This window comes from Bufo gargarizans, chromosome 5 (genome assembly GCF_014858855.1).
Source record: "Bufo gargarizans isolate SCDJY-AF-19 chromosome 5, ASM1485885v1, whole genome shotgun sequence".
Lineage (NCBI taxonomy): Eukaryota > Metazoa > Chordata > Amphibia > Anura > Bufonidae > Bufo > Bufo gargarizans.
The window spans coordinates 488,465,988-488,482,879 of record NC_058084.1 but is presented as its reverse complement, the minus strand read 5'-3'; the positions used below and the strand labels follow the sequence as shown (position 1 = coordinate 488,482,879).

Here is a 16,892-nt window from a genome sequence, read left to right as displayed (position 1 = left end):
ACAGGTCCAAGTAGCTAGTCTGTGAGTTTGAGACCAGATGGTTGTGATGGTACTAATGGCATATCTGTACAGACTGGGAATGGACCATCATTATGCCAAAATCTGTATCAGGGCCCTAACCTTCCATGTGGCATTTATAACAGAGTGCCTTTAGATTCCTCACGTATAAGGCTACTTTCACACTAGCGTTTTTGCTGGATCCGGCAGGGTTCAGCAAAAACACTTCCGTTACTGATAATACAACCGTTGCATCCGTTATAACCATATCCAGTTGTATTATCTTTAACACGGCCAAGAAGGATCCGTCATGAACTCCACTGAAAGTCAATGGGGGACGGATACGTTTTTTATTGTGTCAGATTGTGTCTGAGAAAACGGATCCGTCCCCATTGACTTGCATTGTCTTGCTCCGCATCTCAGGATGGAAATCCTCCGGTATGAGAACGGAACGGAATGCATTTTGGAGAATTCCGTTCTGTTCAGTTACGTTTTGTCCCCTTGACAATGAATGGGGACAAAACAGAAGCGTTTTTTTCTGGTACTGAGACCCTATGACGGATCTCAATACCGGAAAACATTAACGCTAGTGTGAAAGTAGCCTAAGGGTCTAGTTGTGACTGCTACCTCTGCACTCCCTATATGCTACCGCTGAACATGTTTTACATTTGTGTCTATGTAATACCCCATTTCTCCTGTAGTGGCCGCTGCAGGGAAAATGCATGGCCAGTCACAACTTCCCCTGCCAAGCATTTCAGGAGCAAGAGGAGAAAGCCGAAGCAAAGAGCATTACAGGCGTAAATGTCAGCATGTTCTAGTGGTAGGAACCCAAGTGATTAACTCAACAATATGGGGAGCTGGTGGGAAAAAAAGGGTGTGTCCCTTTAAGAGTCATATTCCCAAGCAAGAACAATAGAAGAACAGTTGAAGAAAACATCTCTCTGACTGGCATGGATTTCCCATGCCAACCAAAGGCAATTAATAGCCTAAAAGTACACAGCAGGGTTGAAATTGTTGTAATATTTGTAAAAGCGCTGTCTGATCCTGGAGGATTGCAGAGCGGCTGGTGTGATGTGCTGCCTTCTGGTTTATTTCACTCCAGGCGGCAAAAAGGATTAGGAGAAGCTCTAGCTGATAGCATCCATACCTGCAGAATACGGCTCCTGCTTCTCAATGTAGATGAACTCTTTCCTCTCGTACTTGGCTCTGATCCACTGCTCGCGGAGCACTCTGCAAGCACAAAGGACACCTAATTCAGCGAGGACATTAGAGGCACCGCCGCCGGTGCCGCCTTATCTGCTCACACGTCTTACTGAAACAGCTAAGGATTTTGAAAAATTCAGCAAACCTAAGTGAACCAAAAGGTTTGCCCATCTCTAATTCTGATACCTTAAAGGGGTTGTGTCACTTCAGTAAGTGGCATTAATTATGTAGAGAAAGTTAATACAGGGCACTTACTAATGTATTGTGATTGTCCATATTGCTTCCTTTGCTGGCTGGATTCATTTTTCCATCACATTATACATGGCTCGTTTCCATGGTTATGACCACCCTGCAATCCATCAGCGGTGGTCGTGCTTGCATTCTATAGGAAAAAGTGCCGGCCTCTCTGGTGGCGGGGACCGTGGGAGCTCACACAGGCTGGTGCTTTTTTTCTATCGTGTGCAAACACGACCACCGCTGATGGATTAAACGGAGGTCGTAAGTGTATAATGTGATGGAAAAATGTATCAAGCAATCAAAAGAGACAAGATGGACAATCACAATACATTAGTAAGTGCCTTGTATTAACTTTGTCTACATGATAAATGCCATTTGCTGAAGTGAGACAACCCCTTTAAAAGGAAGATTTGCAAATATTTCAGGTGCTCTTTACAGACCCCTGATCGCTGCCTAGCCCTTTAAAGAGAAATACGCTACTCAACTTTTAAATGTCCCGCCGCTGCTGCAACGCTGCTTTGGTCCCTGCTACTATGATCCCTGCTGGGCCTGCTATAGTCAAATGGGCATGAAGGTCACAGTGCCATGCTCGCTGGAAAACCTCTTTAAAGCGACCCTCCAGTTCAAGAAAAATTTCCAGCTCTTCTTCTGTCATCCAATATGGCCGCACTGCTTCTCAGACTATTGCACAGACTATTGCATTTGGTAGTCCAGGACACTTCCTGTTTGTCCAGCCCTGCTCTTGGATTGGCCAGCACTGCTCACATGAGCAATGCCGGCCAATCCAAGGGCAGGAGGAAGTGTCTTGGACTACCAAATGCACAGTGTGCACCAGATAGTCTTGAGAAGCGGTGCGGCCATCTTGGATGACAGAAGAGGAGCCAGGGAATTGGCAAATCTGCAGCTGAAAAGATGAAAAGGATGGCCAGGTGTGATGATGTTTACACTGTCTGGCCTTGTCAATCAAAGGAGAGAGGGGGCGGCAGTTGCAGAGAGAGCGGAGCCAATAGGTGTAACGGCAACGCCCCCGTTGCTCCTAGAGGCTCATTTGCATATATTAAAACTTAATTTTTCTCAGCAATGCGGGTACATATGAACATGGGAAAAACACAGATGCCTTCAGCTGCCAAGCGTACATGTAACAGGTCAGACAGTTTCATAGGTACAAAACTGCTGACAGATGCCCTTTAAACGGGCTGTGGCAAGTACAAAAGTCGACCCCCACTGATCCGGAGAATGGGGGCCCCATGAGCGTTGTGCTCGGCTATCTCCAGCAATCCAACAGAAAGTAAATGCAGCAGCAGGGGACATGTTTGGCCCGCTGCTCCATTAGGATGAGAACATGTGTCCCCCCTCTCGGGATCAGTGGGGGTCCAAGCAGGGGATAACTTCTTTCACACTTGGCACAACCCCTTTAAAAAACTAATTATAATCTGCACGGAAAAAGCACAGATCTGATATTCCCCCAGAACTATACAGGTTATCATATACAGGCAAGTAAGCTATTCCGATAATATCAAAGCATTATATTGAGGACTGGCTTTTTAAATCAATACATGGCTGCTTTATTTTAAAAACAGCGCCACAGCTGTCCACAGGTTGCATATGGTATTGCAGCTCAGCCGAGTTTACTTCAGTGGAGCTCGGCCTCAATACCAGACACAACTAGGGATGAGCGAACCCGAACGTTACAGGTTCAGCGTTCGGGCTGTGAAGAAATTCCATTATGGATTCCGTTATAACGGAATATAACAGAATTCGTAGACGTAACGCAAAACGGAAGCCTTTAAGAGGCATTCCATTTTGCATTCTGTCATAATAGAAGTCTATGGCCAAGCATAACGAAACCGCCTGGTTTCCGTTATGCAGGACTTTGTTTTCCGTCCTGCATAACGGAAACCAGGACGGATCCATTATGCTGCTCATAGACTTCTATTATGATGGAATGCAAAATGGAATGCCTCTTAAAGGATAACTGTCATATTTTCATCAAAAAATCTATTTTAGCATATGTTACTGCTGCAGCAGCAATATGCATAAAGCAATCTTTAGTTTCTTCACTTACAACAGTTTTCCTTGAGTTTTCCCCTTAGTTACGGCTGTTTTGAATCCTACATTATGAGGATCTTCTCAAGATGACTCCTTTGCCAGTTCTCTGAGGCCAAAACTGCTTTCCCTCACTTCACATACACACTTGCTGTAGCCAGCAGCTCCCTGCCAGCCAATCAGATTGAATTACTGAGAGACACGCCTCCTCACTCTGAAGCCTAATGCAGGCATGCAGTGTGGAGGACCGCCCCTCTGTCTTTCTAGCCGGAGACAGACAAGCCATAGCAACGGTCTTTTAAGGAAGCAGTAGAAAGGGACAGAGGACATTAAGGAAAGCTGTTATTATAAGGTAATTACAGATCTTTTGGCAATCCATGACAGACTAACTCAGGTATACATGCCTAGCTCTAATAAACTAGCAAATAAAAAATATGACAGTTATCCTGTAAAGGCTTCCGTTTTTGCGTTCCATCTACAAATTCAGTTATATTGGAATTAATAACGGAATTTCTTTACAGCCCGAACGCCGAACCTGTAAAATTCAGGTTCGCTCATCTCTAGACACAACCCATGGACAGGTGTGGTGCTGTTTCTGCTCATCCTGTACAGCCCGTGATAGCAATTCCTCAATATATATTATTGAAAAAGGCTTCCGCAGGCCTCCCCACCAACAACAGGCACAGTGCATCCGTTTAGCCCGGAGTGCTCCTTTAAGGGTAAATACATAAAACAATATACAGAGGTTAATATAGGGAATTACTCACTGGCAGTCGGAAGCTGCTGGCTTGTAATAAAATGCTGGCACTTTAGACTCAAACTTTGCTTGCGCTACTTTGTTTCCCAGGCATGACATGTACTGAAAAAAAAAAATATGAAAGAAATAGGAAATTTTTGCAGCAGCTAATAAAAATTAAAAAAAATTCAAGGTCAAAGGCAACAATTCAGTATACAGGCTCATGAACACGACCCTATTTCTCTTCAATACATTATCCATTTTTAAACTGATCGCACACTGCGCCATAGAATTCATTGGAGCCATGCACACATCCCTTTTTTTTCCATGGATCCGTGTGCCCGATCCAGGTATCCCACTGCAGGTCCTAATCTGGGCCGCTTTTGCGGAGGCGAATAGCCCTTTCTAGTAATGGGAGTGTGAAAAACAGAATGCACATGGAAGTTAGATGTTTTTCAGGGATCCATTGTTTGCAGATCAAAAAACGGACACGTGTGCATGAGGCGTTAGTGACCTAGAACTGCTGCTATCCTCATCAGTTTTTACGATTCGCTGTCTTAAAGGGGTTATCCATGATGAATACAGACCTCCCAGAGTGGCTGACCCGCGGTGGTGATCCTCTCCCTGCAGAGCTGAAATCAACATCCATTGACGGAGGGACACGTGAGGGGCCTGTGATTGGCTGCAGCGGTGACCTCCTCCCGATGCATCACGACGAGTGGTCGCGTGAAGCAAAGGGGGCAGGACACATGTCCTTCTGTCGACTGATGCTGATTTCAGCACCGCAGGGAGAAAAACAGCCGGCCCGAGAGCGACAGAGATGGAACCCAGGGCGGGGATCAGGTAATTATGATCAGCACCGCGTGTCGGCCACTCTGGGAGGTCTGCATTAAAGGGGTTTTCCAGCTTGCTGACAAATGTTGAGGGGGGGTGGGTGAGTTGTCATAAAATAATGAAGGAAGGTGTACTTGCCAGTTACATCCCCAACGTTCCCGCACTGTTCCTCGGTCCTCATTTCCAATCTGAGTTTACTTGGCTACAGCAGCAAAGTATCCATCAATCCCCAATGAGGCTGCAGCCAATCACTAGCCTAAGTGGCTGCAGCTCCTGTCCCAGCCACCTCGTATCTGTGCTGCAGCGGAGGCCGTAACCCTTGGATATGAGCAGTGTATAATGTAATGGAAAAAATTAATGAAGCCAGCAAAGTGCGCAATATGGAGAATAACAATACATTAGGAAGTGCTTTGCATTAATTTCTCTACATGACAAATGCCATTGGCCGAAGTGAGACAACCCCTTTAATTTCTTTGATTAAAAGCCTATTTCAGTTTATTGATTATATATGGGTTGAGCCTTGACAATAATTTCCTTAGATGGGCTCAAGGAACCCCAATCTGACATTGCCCAGAAATGATGACGTGCTGCTCCCATCCACGTGACCGCTTAGGCCAATGATCGGCCTCTAACGTACATAGAAACAGCTGACATCAAGAATGAAATAAGTTGAGATTATGAGAGATAAGTGTCAATGTGTATGTCTGGCAGCCACTTATCTCACCCCCTTATTAAGGCAACAGGGCCGTTCAGCTAAACGTGCATTTAGTTTTGATTTGCACAAGAAAAACTATTCCAAGCCCCTGAGAACTGAGGAGTCTGCTGCCATACTGTACCATCCATGCCCGGGCTCACACACCCACACAACATCAAATATAACTATATAAAGCCCCATTGGTAATACACTGACCGAAACTTTCTATAAGAACGCAATGCCATAATGCATCTCCCGGTTAAAGGGGTTGTCCGGGTTTGGGGACATTTGTCTATTAGTAATCTAATAACATAAACATTACAAACATGCATGTGGTACCTTTAGAGCATATTGCTGAAGCCCTGTTTTCCTGGTTTCAATTCATGGCCGGAAGTGAGTATTTTCTTATCTTCAGTGACGTACCGGGTCCCTGGCAGGCGAGCAAAGCTTCCTCTTCCTCTGCTCACGGAGCCCGGTGACGTCACTGGCAGTCTAGATGATAATGCAGAGAGGTTGGAGGGGCAGTTACTTGTCCGGCCGGCATCGCGGTAAGCCCCGCCCCCATCGCGCTAAGCCCCGCCCCAGTCGGTGACATCACTGGCAGTCTAGGTGATAATGCAGAGGTTGGAGGGGCGGTTACTTATCCGGCCGACATCGCGCTAAGCCCCGCCCCCAGTCGGTGACGTCACCGGGCCTTCAGCATTACAATGAATGGAGGAGGATTACTATGCTTGTTAGCATAGAAAACTCCTCCCATCAGAATTACTAGCTAATGGGGCAGAAGGCTTAGAAAGGAGGAATTCCTTTCACCACAGGATGGCCGTGCTAATTGCATATATTGCATTTAGACAATGGCATGTTGATTGTGTAAAAAAAAAAAAGAGATAAAACAATGGCTCAGTTGAAAGAAAAGGTAATATTAGTGTAATCAGTCAGCTTTTTTTTTTTTTGTTGTTGATTTGAAATAAACGGATAATCCTATTTATGTAATGGGGCTGCTTTTGTCTAGTTTAAAATAATTTTTTTAGCCCCGTACTTGTGTTTTGGAATGAATCTTTTTTGCACATTCTCCTTTTGGAGCTGCAGTGTGTGCATTTCCCTTTCCTGTGGTTATACATCGGTTTCAACTGGTCAGTATATAAGGTTTACCTTGATATAGATATAGAGATTATATATATATATATATATATATATATATATATATATATATAATATATATATAATATATATATATATATATATAAAGTGTGCCCCTTACAGTGTGACGGTGTTCGGTATGTTTATGGATGCATGTGGAAGTGTGCCCCTTACAGTGTGACAGTGTCCGGTATGTTTATGGATGCATGTGGAAGTGTGCCCCTTACAGTGTGACAGTGTCCGGTATGTTTATGGATGCATGTGGAAGTGTGCCCCTTACAGTGTCCGGTATGTTTATGGATGCATGTGGGAGCGTGCCCCTTACAGTGTGACAGTGTCCGGTATGTTTATGGATGCATGTGGGAGTGTGCCCCTTACAGTGTGACAGTGTCCGGTATGTTTATGGATGCATGTGGAAGTGTGCCCCTTACAGTGTGACAGTGTCCGGTATGTTTATGGATGCATGTGGGAGCGTGCCCCTTACAGTGTGACAGTGTCCGGTATGTTTATGGATGCATGTGGGAGCGTGCCCCTTACAGTGTGACAGTGTCCGGTATGTTTATGGATGCATGTGGAAGTGTGCCCCTTACAGTGTGACAGTGTCCGGTATGTTTATGGATGCATGTGGAAGTGTGCCCCTTACAGTGACGGTGTTCGGTATGTTTATGGATGCGCGTGGGAGCGTGCCCCTTACAGTGTGACAGTGTCCGGTATGTTTATGGATGCATGTGGGAGCGTGCCCCTTACAGTGTGACAGTGTCCGGTATGTTTATGGATGCATGTGGGAGCGTGCCCCTTACAGTGTGACAGTGTCCGGTATGTTTATGGATGCATGTGGGAGCGTGCCCCTTACAGTGTGATGGTGTCCGATTGTCTCTAAGCGCTGCAAACACTGAGCACATGACAGATGCCAGAGATAGAGTAAGGAGAAGTTTATGGGTGTACATATGGGGGAGGAATATGAGGCAAGAGGATGAATGTGTATGAGGGGGGCGGATCGAAGGAGGAGTGGAGGCTGTGCAGGATGCATGAATATGTATGAGGGGGGCGGGCACAGGGACACGATGTTAGACAGGAGAAATCAGCAGATGCTGCCCTGCACTGAGACCCACAATGCAGTGCGGCAGGAAGTGAAGAAACAGATAAACAGATATGTAAACAATGTGTTCAGGGCTGTAGGAGCCATGCGCCAGTGTAAAAGACACCTCAAACCACCTTGGGAACATAGACTTGGCTACTAAAGGTGAGTAAGATGTTTTAAAAAAAATAAGTTTGATCCCGGACAACCCCTTTAATCTAAGTTCTACAGATCTGCAAACACTTTACATTGTTACAAAGAAAAAATGTGGGGGGTTCAGCCCGCACAACCCTGTTTGCAGGTGCACATTGCTATGGCGAAATACAGATACAAACGCAAAAACACAAATGCAATCGCACTCTGCAACCAGCACTCTGCCCTGCCTCTATGCTGGATGTTGAATAAGGCATTGGTGTACATTTTGGCCAAAGCGTAATAAGCCACTCACCGCGTCAAGGTCGCCTTCATGAGTGGTCCCTAACACTAGTTCCTACCTGTTATGGGCCATGACAGCCACATAAAGTCCAGGGAGCGCAGGTACAGCATGCACGCCAGGCACACTCTGCTTTTAACCCCGTCCGGTGCCATTACAGCTTTCATCGGATCCAGGGATGCAAGTACCAACATGCATGCTGAACCCTACATTGTTACTTGAAAAGTCTCCTGTGACCGCTTAGGCCGATGACTGGCCTCTAACGTATATAGGCACAGCTGACATAAAAAAAAAATCGGACAAGTTGAGATTATGTGGGATAAGAGTCAACGTATACGTCTGACAGCCAACAGACAACATGGCTAAATATGTATTTTGGACAAGAAAAATCTATTCCAAGCCCTGCGAACCAAGGCCTCTTCTGCCATGCTGTACCATCTATGCCCGAGCTCACACACCCGCACAACATCAGATATAAAAACTATATAAAGCCCAACTGGTAATACACTGACCAAACCTTTCTATAAGAACGCAGCGCCATAATGCATCTCCCGGAGTTCTACAGGTCTGCAAACACTTTACATCGTCTCCTGTGACAGCTTAGGCCGATGACTGGCCTCTAACGTATACAAGCACAGATGACGGACAAGTTGAAATTATGGGGGATGGGCGTCAATGTATATGTCTGGCAGCCACTTATCTCACCCCGTCACTAAGACAACATGGCTAAATGTGTATATTTGAATTGGACAAGAAAAATCGATTCCAAGCCCTGCGAACCAAAGCATCTTCTGCCGTGCTGTACCGTCTATGCCCGAGCTCACACACCCGCACAACATCAAATATAACTATATAAAGCCCAACTGGTAATATAAGAACGCCATAATGCATCTCCCGGTTCATCTGAGGGCTACAGATCTGCAAACACTTCACACTGTTACATGAAAAGTCTCCTGTGGCTGCGTCTTAAGAATGATCAAATAGCCGAAAGAAGGACTTTTTCCTTCCTCGCGCTCCGCACAAGGCAGGCAGAGGTGTCGGATCAGTCGTGCAACCATTTCTTGAGAAACGCATCAAAAAGTCATCGCCTGTCGAGATTTCACAGAGGCTTTTAGACATTGTAGATGTTATCATTAAGCAGCGCAGTGTGAAGGCGTCTCGGGCACAGACGGGATAAATGATACGCAGGGAAAGGATCTGCTTACTGTCAAGCTGCTTCTGAAACTGCCTCTAGATGTTATCGTAATGAGGTTTAGTGCTGATCTACAGTGGACACGTTAGATATACACGTCGTTCAGGCCTGCAGATGTGGGGGAAAAGAAGGATCCGACGTTTTGGACTTCGGCCTCTTGGTTCTTGTGGGAGATGCCAGACCCTTGGCTTATTTCCCCATTGAGTAAATGCTGAGTGTGCATGTTTATGGTGGAGTCAGGAGAAATAGGTGGGGTTCAGACGACTCTATTTCAGGCTCTGTCCACATCTGCGCTGAAAGCTCGCGGATAACGTCATCATTGCCAGTAAATAGAGCAGTGTGCAGCACTAATTTTTCCAGTGAAATGATAGACCCCATGACGGAACCGACGGACTCCAATATAAGTCGTAGGCATCCACTGGGTTCCATCATGTGATCCGTCACAGCTTGAATAGGATCCTATGACGGAACACAAAAATGAAATTCCTAACGCAGATGTGAGACCAACCATAGGTCACTTTCGCATTGTCAGTATTTTGCATCTGAATTTGTGCAGGAGTGGGTCCAAAATACAGAAGAGGTCCAAGTAGTTCCATTAAAATTTTTGGTTCTCCCATGATTGAAATCATTAAAAACTGAAAATCCGATACCATACAGTACATGGCAACCTCTTTCTAACAAAGCTAGAACCAGCCCTGTACCTCACATGGATCCAGAGATCTCCACATTCATTGCTCTGCTAGATATATTTCTGCTGGAAGCTGAGGGGACGTGTCCTTTCTGCTGCAGCTCTCTTCCTATCACAGCTCAGGGGTCATGTCCTTTCTCAGTAAGTGTGTAATTTTTGCTGTAGTTCTCTCTCTGTTAGGCCTCTTTCACACTTGCGTTGTCCGGATCCGGCGTGTACTCCACTTGCCGGAATTACACGCCGGATCCGGAAAAACGCAAGTGTACGGATCCGTCTTCAAAATTCTTTCAGTGTTACTATGGCAGCCAGGACGCTATTAAAGTCCTGGTTGCCATAGTAGGAGCGGGGGAGCGGTATACTTACCATCCGTGCGGCTCCCGGGGCGCTCCAGAGTGACGTCAGAGCGCCCCATGCGCATGGATGACGTGCCATGCGAACACGTCATCCATGCGCCTGGGCCGCCCTGACGTCACTCTGGAGCGCCCCGGGAGTCGCACGGACGGTAAGTGTACTGCTCCCCCGCTCCCCACTACACTTTACCATGGCTGCCAGGACTTTAGCGTCCCGGCAGCCATGGTAACCACTCTAAAAAAGCTAAACGTCGCATCCGGCAATGCGCCGAAACGACGTTTAGCTTAAGGCCGGATCCGGATCAATGTCTTTCAATGGGCATTCATTCCGGATCCGGCCTTGCGGCAAGTCTTCAGTTTTTTTGGCCGGAGCAAAAAGCGCAGCATGCTGCGGTATTTTCTCCGGCCAAAAACCGTTCCGGTCCGGAACTGAAGACATCCTGATGCATCCTGAACGGATTTCTCTCCATTCAGAATGCATTAGGATAAAACTGATCAGGATTCTTCCAGCATAGAGCCCCGACGACGGAACTCTATGCCGGAACAGAACAACGCAAGTGTGAAAGAGCTAACTGTCACAGGTACAGCAGATAGGGATGGTGACAGTTGAATCATGGAACTAAGCAGGTGCGACCACCTCGGCGAGGTGGCCAGAGAAATAAGGAGAAGAGAGAACTGCAGGTGGCGCTATGCAAATAGATTTTATTGAATAAATTAGTAACTATACGAAAATTTTAATTACATGCAGCTACAAAAGTATTTGCATCCAGTTGTTGGTTTGAAAAATGTACAATATTTCTTTGGGCCAACCCATTTAAAGGGGTATTCCCTCTTGGACATTGAGGGCCAATCGCAAGGATATGCCCCCAATGTCTGATAGGTGCAGGTCCCACCTCTGAAACGGAGCCTGAAAAGTCCCAGAGGGTGCAGCCGCCCTCCATTCATTCCTATGGGAGTGCTGAAAATAGCCGAGCGCTGGGTTAAGCTATTTCCGTAAGCCCCATAGTAGTGAATGGAGTGGTGGTCACACTTGCGCAGTGCACTTCCCATTCATTTCTATGGGACATACGAAACGTTTCGGAACTCTTATAGGAATGAATGGAGGGCAGCGGTGCATGCGGGCTCCATTTTAAGTATAGGTGACCCGCACCTATCAGACATTGGGGCATATCCTAGCGAATGGCCCCTAATGTTGGAGGAGAGCCATGCGAATCCCATAAAAATGATTCCCTTTAAAGGGGTTGTCCGGGTTCAGAGCTGAACCCGGACATATCCCCATTTTTAACCAGGTAGCCCCCCCTGACTTGCGCATCTGAGCAGTTCATGCTCCGATGCTCTACTTTGCCCTGTGCTGAGTTCCGGTGACGTACCGAGCTCTCCTTAGGGCTGCCAGGCGGAGGCTTCCACCCAGCAGTGAGCCCGGTGACATCACCGGCACTGATAGGCGGGCTTTAGCGCTGCCCTAGCCTGTAAAACGGCTAGGGCAGCTCTAAAGCCGGCCCATCAAAGCCGGTGACGGCACCGAACACACTGCTGGGCGGAAGCCTCCGCCTGGTAGTGTGTTATTGTAAATAAAAGAGCCCTCGCCCTGCGCGATCCTGCGCAGAGCAAGGGAGAGCATCGGAGCATGAAATGCTCCGATGCTAATATCAGGGGGGCTGCCTGGGTGAAATTATGGGTATGGGTAACACCTTTAAATTCACTCACAAGCAATAAAAAATAAATAAATCATGGATTCACATTAAAAAGTTTTCCTACCTCAATCTGTACATCATCCCACGGGTCCAAGCGGACAGATTTCACTCGGCTGATCTGAGGGATATTGCGGTGAATTCCGGAGCAGTTCAGGCAAATGAATACCCCAATAGTGTACGACGCCCAGTCTGGATCTGTGGAGGCGACAACAGACAGACATTCCCTATTACAGAAGGGTCAAGAATACAGTAACATTTACATGTTCTTAAAGGGCAGCTCTACTCCAAATGTATAATTCCCCTATTGCTTTGTTTAGCTTCTGTATACCTGTGGAATTGGTACACATTTGATCAGGTTTTATAGGCATATATTGCACTAATGGTTATACAATAATAGGCGTCATCCACCCTCCTTTACAATGGATGAGTGCTTGTCACAACCCCAACCTTTAATGAATATTAATATCATCACGTTTTGTCTTGATATAGATACACAAGCATAGAGGAGCATGTTCCAGGGCCCCTTTAAGCATTGCAAAATGAAATACAGTTTATACGGCACATTTGGTAGATTATAACAGCTCCTCAACCTACTAAAAAAAGACTATCAGCTGACATTTTCTCGAGCATATGGATTCTAAATCCACCTACTCAAAAAAAATATAAGATGCAAACATTCAAAGAAGATGAACTGCAGTTTAAGCCTTCAGACGGTGTAGATGAACAGGACACATGGCTGCCCATTGCTCCAAACCTTAGCTTTCGGCACCTGTCTTATTACACTAGATGACATCCTGGTGGATCATATATGGCAGACATCTGGCCCAGTGAGAGATCGGCTATGTATCAATAAGGGCTCATTCAGACGACCGGATGTGGAGCCATTCATTTCAAAGGGGTCGCAAAGGATGCGGACAAGAATAGGCATTTCTATCGTAGTGCCGCAATTTGCGGACCGCACATGGGCCGGTATCAGTGTTTTGTGGATTCATAATTTGCTGACCGCAAAACACTATAGTCGTGTGAATGTAGCCTAAGTCAGCTAAAATAGCAAAAAAAAATAATTTAATACTGTTCACCCTGACAAAAAACTGATTCTCCCTAAATAAAAAAAAAATCAGATTAATAAAGCATAGCTAAAATCTGAATAATAATACCTAACTAAGGTCCGTCACCACCTACATTATTACACCAAGTGACATCCATGTAGAGCATCCTTTGTGTTATAGTATATATGGTAGACATCTGGCCTAGAGAGAAATGTGCGGACTGTCAATAAATTCAGCTATAATAGCAATAACTTTATTATAACTGGGAAAAATTATTAATAATACCCGACTAAAAAATCTGATAAATGATGCCCGATTAAAAATCAGATTTAGGGCTCTTTCACACGAGCGGATACCGTGCGTAGAATCCGCTGCGTGAAAGAAGGCCAAGTCCTGTTCCGGACAGCAGAGACACGGAGCAGTAACATGACTGATAGTGCTCCGTGCCTCTCTCTGATCTTTTTACTACAAAATCCCAGTGAGATAAAGTTGTCACCGTGATTTTGTAGTAAAAAGGTCACAGAGAGGCACGGAGCACTATCAGTCATGTTCATGCTCCGTGTCTCTGCTGTCCGGAGCGGGGCTTGGCACTCTCTCACGCAGTGGATTCCACGCACGGCATCCGCTCGAGTGAAAGAGCCCTAATAATACCTGACTAAAAATGCCAATAAAGGGGTTATCATGGGAAACATATTGATGACTTATCCTGATTTAAAAATTTGATTAATATGGGTCACGGCTATGCTTTCAGCAGTGCCGATGCCTCCTCAAACAGCTGATTGGCGGGGGTCCCCGGGTGTCAGACCCCCACCGATCAGATACTGATGACCTATCCTGAGGACAGATCATCAGTATCAAAATGTTGGAAAACCCTTTTAAGCTCTCTCATACACTGTCTTAGTGACATGCCCGAGGTCAAGATGTTTGGTCCCTGGCTGGAATCCCAAGTAAACATGCGTCACACGTAATTATAGCTCATGTAATCCATCTCTGAACAGATATGACGTCTAAACCGATCAAAGTGAATGCAGTCAATGCAGCGGGCAAGACAACAATCTCCGCCTGTACCTGCCTATCATAGCTTCGTTTAATAGTCCTTCTAAACCAAGTTATTCCACCTAATGAGAGTTTAACAGATAAACCTAGGGAATAGAAACAGCATTTTCAGGAGTTGCGGCGAAAGCGGAAAAAATAAAAATGACCACAACACATTTAATAAACCCTAAGAGTAGGGTCACAAGTAGCTGCCTCTGATCTTCTTTCTGGAACAACAATTGTTTTGATATATGGGTTATGGTGGCCAGCAGGGGTCAGGAGATCAGAGATAAGAGCTACGCATGAGCCATCAGATGATGGGATGCAAAGAAAATAGAACGTGACAGCTTGCAGACAGACTGATTTTTAACCCCTGTATCTCAAAAAGGGCTGAATATTTTAATATTTTAAAGACCAACTGAAAAAATGATTTTTAGCCCAATATGGGTAAAATGCAATCATAAAAAAGCCCCTGAAGGTGTATATTGACTTTAATCAGGCCTATACCGATTCATACAAGGCAGGGGTGTAACTAAAGGAGGGGCGTGGAGCAAGTACTGCGGATACTGAGAGGCGCTTACACGGCACTGTGCCCCGGTCAGGGCCTGGGGCAGTAAACTGAGTACCCCAGGTGAAGGAAAGCCTAGCTACTAGTCTGCTTACACATAACCTGGCCACTCACTATATAATAGAGCAGGGGTCAGCAAACTCCGGCCTTCCAGCTGTTGTGAAACTACAACTCCCCCCGTGCACACATGCTTAGTTGTTCTCCTAACTCCCATAGAAGTGAAGGCAGCATGCTGGGAGTTGTATTTTTACAACTGCACGAGTGACGGAGGTTGCTGACCCCTATCATCGGGTTTGCAATTTTCCAAGATAAGTTGCCGAAACGCTCTTACAACGTGAACGCATTCTGCTAAAACGTGCGATTTTATGGCTGCGCTTCTTAAGTAGGACATAACAGATTCTTCGGCAGATTTGCGGCTAATTTAATGCCTTCCCCGGCAGCAGACGGATGGATTGTCTGATGCTCAATAACACAAACACCTTAAAAGCAGCAAATGTGCTCGTAACTTGTCTTTACATATTAAATCTGCAAAATGCCAATTCATCCCCAAGAGGAAAGTGTGTAAAACAGATAAATCGCCGGCTTCAGAATTTCCTTCCTTTGATCTACATATGATTTACTTAGGATCAAGCCTGGAAAAAAACGAAGAAAGGTGCGGCTCCACTGATTATACCCGAATCCCCTTAGAAATGAAGATTTGCCGGGGATTCTGGAGAATTTAATGTGACATATTAATGTGCCTACCGTTACTGATCTGCATTACTTTCACTCGAAACGTTATTCATAGTGACAGGTTAAACGCGTAGATCAATGAGATTAAAATGACTCTAAGAACAACAGTTTCATTCCTCCTTAAAGGGGGTTTTAAGGTACAGATAAACCCCCCACTGATCAGCCAAATGAAGGGGCCAATATCCAGACACATTGGCGCCCCCATACATGCAACTGTGCCCAATACTGCAGCTCTGCTCCATTCTTTGGCCCTCTGACAGGTCATTGATGTCAATGGGGACTATGTAATGCTTCATTTTCCCAGTGGGGGTGCTGCAGAAAAAAAAAGCAAGATGTCCCTGCAGATTGCATGTGATTTCTGGCGTCAACGTGTGCCTCATCTTATCTTCATGGGACCCTTCTATCAAAAAAGGTAATGACTAAAGCGGTCCTCAAGCAGTTCTGGATAGGATAGCCTGGAGGGGTTAAATGCTAGGCCTACCCAAATAAAAATACACAACCAGCAGAAAACTCTAAGCATCATCTTCAAGATCAGTGAGAAGATCGATGAGCTGGAATCCGCCATAATCAATGGGCAATGTCAAGATCATGACTCCATCAAGCGGTGGAAGGATGATGGATCCTCAGACATTAAGATTATAAAGTATGGCGATTTGTCTCCAGTAAACACGTGAAATTGGGTTGCAGACATAAAAGTCAATAGTGTTGGAGAGATAAAAGTGATGCAGCGATATCTGGGGCCTGAAGGTTATTTCTTTGCGCTCATATTATAGCAGAGTAGTCACCAGGAACTTCCTCTCTTAATGTGCATGGTATAAATGAGTCTTCCTAAGAAGCATTTGCCTGCAAGGAATACATTTGGTGGTCAAATGGGATAAACTGAATGACGACATGCTTAACATCCCTCGTGGCCTGAGCCATTAGCGTTGTCAAATCACATCCCGAGCTGCTCGATCAGGGAAGCCGTCTATTTACTGCATACGTGTAGGAGCGGTAATGCTCTATACAGCTAAAGATGCCTGCTTAGAGACTCTCCTTAAAGTGTTGCCTCCTGAAGACAACTTCCATCCTAATGCCCTACTAGAGCATATGGACGTTCCAGAGGAGTACCGCCTTAGACAGCCCTATGATTCAGAACGGAAATCCAAAAATGAGACAACCTCTTTAAAAGGATTTTCCGAGAAAAACC

General features: G+C 45.6%; 1 protein-coding gene across 1 annotated transcript in view; it reads right to left on the bottom strand.

The window, feature by feature from the left end:
- ADAP1 (ArfGAP with dual PH domains 1) overlaps positions 1–16,892 on the bottom strand; it is a 140,005-nt gene that overhangs the window by 59,237 nt on the left and 63,876 nt on the right. The window contains exons 2-4 of the mRNA XM_044293738.1: positions 12,384–12,514; positions 4,251–4,342; positions 1,145–1,227 (exon numbers count right to left, since the gene is read on the bottom strand). Of these exons, the coding sequence (XP_044149673.1) occupies positions 1,145–1,227; positions 4,251–4,342; positions 12,384–12,514 (306 nt within the window). The remainder of the gene's footprint in view (positions 1–1,144; positions 1,228–4,250; positions 4,343–12,383; positions 12,515–16,892) is intronic.